At 46.1% G+C, this 4,319-nt stretch overlaps 1 protein-coding gene across 1 annotated transcript in view; it reads right to left on the reverse strand.

Moving 5' to 3' along the window:
* SARC_03579 (hypothetical protein) overlaps positions 1-4,319 on the reverse strand; it is a 9,927-nt gene that overhangs the window by 2,051 nt on the left and 3,557 nt on the right. The window contains exons 6-8 of the mRNA XM_014302616.1: positions 3,574-3,709; positions 2,935-3,228; positions 289-2,637 (exon numbers count right to left, since the gene is read on the reverse strand). Of these exons, the coding sequence (XP_014158091.1) occupies positions 289-2,637; positions 2,935-3,228; positions 3,574-3,709 (2,779 nt within the window). The remainder of the gene's footprint in view (positions 1-288; positions 2,638-2,934; positions 3,229-3,573; positions 3,710-4,319) is intronic.

A 4,319-nucleotide genomic window follows, 5' to 3' on the forward strand; every position in this document is an offset into this window, starting at 1 on the left:
GATTCCTTTACGAAGGGTTCTTTCCCTAAAGTTTAGGGAAACCGGAAAAGGGGTTTAGGTAATTACAAACCCTTTCGGTCCAACTATATATATATATAGATAGATAGGCAGATATATATGTCTTACATGTGTGTGTGTGTACATGTGAACGCGTGTAGATTCAAGTATGTGAGTATGATCACGTATAGATAAATGTATGTGTGTGTGTGTGTTGTACGTGTTGTATGTGTTGTGTGTCTGCGTGCGTGCATGGAAGAAACCAATACTCTTGTGGTGCACATCACGTACCGCGATGTTCTCAGCATAGGCCACGAACTGCTTGAGCGTCTCTGGGCGTTTGACCTTGCCCCTACTTAGTTCATTTTTAACCAAGGACGACTCCCTCCTGGCCGCAGGCTTGGCATTCGCATCACTTGACTGTGCCTTGCCCGTGCCATTGGAGCCAGCACTTTGTTTGTCCTTCTGTGTCTGTTGTGAACGTTCTTCGTGCTCGTGCTCGTCGGAGTCAGAATGCCCCACAAGCCGTTGTTGCGGCTCTTGCCAGCTGTCGAACCTGCCATTCGTATCCGATGGCGAGTGCGCATTGTCAGACATGTTTCGGTGATTCGAACTCCTGCTACCGCTGTTTGTGTGCATACCAGCGTTGTTCCTATGGCCCCGGTTGTTATCATTCCCATTGCCACTGTTCATGTCGGCGTGTGAGCCACCCATCGACATATCCGCCTGCGAATATTGCGAATTGGAGTTGACCTGTGACATGCGGGATGTGATCTGCGACTGTCGACGTTGCCCCGTAGAATGATCTGAACTCATCCTCGCCATCACATTCGCAGCCAATTCGTGTGCGCTGATGGTGTCGTTGTTTGGGTTGCCAAAGCTGCTGTCATTCATGCTATGGCTGTTTTTCATATCATTGCTGTGATACATGCTATTACTATTGTTGCTGCCCATGTTAGGATCGTTGTCGTTGTAGTCGCCATCACCCTGGTTGTTACCGCTTAAGGAATACCGCTGAAACCGGTTATTCCTACTACCGCCATAGTTATCATTGTCGTTGCTGTAGGCCCTACTTCTGTTGCCCACATTGTTATAGCTACCGTTGCCCATACCTATATCATTAGAATCAGCACTGTATCGGTCAGACTGTCCATTGCCATGCGTATCCCACCCATCATTCGTGTTGTTGTGCCCACTGCCGCGTACATTCATCGCAGCTGGAGGCAAAGGTACACTCCGGGTCAACGAATTAGGCGTTGCAAAGGTGCTATTCGTAGTGCTGTCTCCATTGTTTCGCTGGCTTTGTGCCTGGGAGAACTGGTTGAAGCTGCCGCTGTGCTGTGATTGGTGATATGAATCATCGCGTGAAAGCGGATTGTGGATGATACGCCTGTTGTTGCCATTGTTATTTATGCCCGAGCTGTCGCTGTTGTCATTCATGTTCATGTTTACGTTGATGCTATTGTTGCTGTTGGTGTTGGTGGTGTTGGACAACATGTTCATATTGCTCATACTATTACTGGCGTACAAGTCGTTGTCGTGCGTACCACTGTCAATATCGCTCGCGTCGTTTCGGTTGTAGTTGTTGTTATTGCCACTGTGATTACTTCGGAAGATATTGTGACCGAAATTATCGGCCCCAATGCGTCTGTTATTGTTTGTGTTACTGTTGCTGTTGAATGAGCTACTATCGCTATTGCTGTGAAAGCCAGCGATGCTGCTGTTATTCCCGCGGCCACCACTCAGAGTAGACGGCACGCTCGAATTTACACCCAGATGTGAGATATGATGGCTCAGACTATCCGTGCTGTTCATCACGTGCAGTTTCTGCTGCTGCTCTCTCTCCTGTAGGATATTCGCCATGGAGCCCTTGGTACTAGCATGAAGGGAGGGGCTGTCATGGACAGAGTGTGTGATACTGACAGAGCTGTTGCCTTTGTCTGAGAGGTTAAGGCCGTTGTTGAGAGAACGTGGGCCGCCGACTGGCGCAACCGGCATGCGTGGTACAGCAGCAGAATACAACGTGTCCATAGCAGACTTTCCACTGACGCTTACGGCACTGTCCAGCGACTGCTGTGGGAACGTACGTGGGCTCGAGTTCTTATTGCCCATGTTAAGGTTCTTGCCACCGAATCTGCGTGTGCTTGAGGAACGCCCAGGCGCCTGGGTGACCGACATAGTCACGTGCCCTGGCAGATCTACACTCATAGTCACATTCCCAGAATTGTCGCGGGTCATGTTCCCATTCGTCACGTGCTGTTTAGGGTCTATGGCATACGAGAACAAGTCCTGGATAGAGTTGGCTACGCTCCGGGAGGGTTCTAATAAACTCACACTCGCGCGCTTGGCCTCTGAGTCCATTTGCTCGCCTGCTATACCGGACATCGTGTACGAACGCTTGGCACCGGCATTGGTTGTCTCCATGGCAACCACACCACGTGCCTCTCCCTCGATGCTGAAATCATCGTCATGACCCAATAAGGCAGAGTGATGGACTATGGGTCCTTTTTCCCGTCTATGGCCGATGTTTTGGTCGAACAGAGGAAAGTTCGGGGCGGTTAGAGTGTTGACATCTTCATCCTCCGTGGTGTCGAAAAGGAAGGTCTCGATTGAAGCTATCGAATTCTTGATCCCTTTAGGCTGTGCGGGGTGAACGAGAGTTGTATATCATGAGCAGGACTGAATACGAAGGAGCCAGGGGGAAACATATGTTAGTTTACGGTGCACACGTTGTGCGTATCTTGTTTACAGAAGTGCCGGTCTGTGGTGACTGATGCACTCGAAGAAAAAAGGTTTCGAAAATGCACATTCTTGGTGAGTCCTGGCATTTGCTTTTAGGGATTTTAAACCCCTAAAACCCTAAAAGGTAACCTTCGATTCCAAGTAATTTGGTCGAGGCATGCGAATGTCTCGAGGACACACAACTAGCTTGTATACCTTTGGCTTCGGATCGGCTATTAGCTTCCACCATTGCATTAGGGCTCTGACAATATCCTTCTGCTGGTTGATGCGTTGTTTGGTGGAGGTGATATCGCTTTTCACACAGCACACAATTCTGCTCTTCGGGGGCATCTTGATATCCAATCCTGTCACACTAAACACGTGCGTGCCGTTGATAAGAAAGTAGTACGCGTGCAGCCACTTGAAGGTGCCGTCTGCCATGATTTGCACTTCGTCATCTTCCAGGTACCCACCTTCTCGGAGTACAGAGGCCTCTGATTCTGTGACCGGCTGCAAAGGTTGACATACAAGAATGGTCAATTAGACTGTCGGCAAACCTAAGCATACCTATGTGCACTTGTGTGCTGGATACTTCTAATTAGACGTGTAAAGTGGGTGATATCGCAAACCAGGGGATATTTTCTAAAAGCAGAAATATATGATATTTTCTTAGACAATGGTTACGTTATTATCCCAAAAGATATACGAACGATAAGGTACGAAAAAACACTTTCTGGGTGACACCATGTTACGACCCCAACGAAACAACCAATCGTGTGCGAATCTATAGTCAAATACACAAAAAAAATATATAAAGCTAACACCCGTGCCTTCTACACCAAGCTAAATGCATACCGGGTCGGTGTCTTTCTTTGAGATGAGATCTTCGAAGGTCTTCCAACCTTTACTTTTGCACAGAACTCTACCACTCTCGTCCTTCAAGTACAGCATGTGGTCACTCCGAAGCACCGTGCCTCTTCCAAACATGCTCCTGGATATACAGGATGATTAATGATGAACGAGTAGATGAATTTGGACACATCTAACAATTTATAAGAGCGGATAGTATCGACGTATGCATACAATCGCGGCTACTGGCACCTATATCGGTATATGTCATGTGCTTAACTGATATTCATGATAACAGCACAAACACTCGAGTCGAGAACGGTGACGCGGAGGGGTGCATGGATGGTATAGGTTAAGGCTGAACAGAGTTTTTAACTTCTATGCAATAAATGTAGGAGGAAAAAAATACAACCATATAGGTGCACAAACGCAAATAAATATAGAATACTGTATAATTCAGCTAGATGAGGTATCATGATAGATCTGTATCTGACGAAACAATAATTTAGAAACGGAAACCAATAAAAAAACAAAATAAATATGAACAAACGCACGGTCTAATCTAATGGGCACAAGCTACAAACATGTAGACAAGGATATATAAATCTATATAGATGTAGATATATATATAGATGTAGATGTAGTTGAACACATAAACATTGAAACAGTGCATATAAATAAATTACACGTATTTGTATATATAAGAATACATAAATATACGTGAATATTATATATATATATATATATATATA

The sequence above is a fragment of the Sphaeroforma arctica genome (assembly GCF_001186125.1).
Source record: "Sphaeroforma arctica JP610 unplaced genomic scaffold supercont1.185, whole genome shotgun sequence".
In the NCBI taxonomy this organism is placed as follows: domain Eukaryota; class Ichthyosporea; order Ichthyophonida; genus Sphaeroforma; species Sphaeroforma arctica.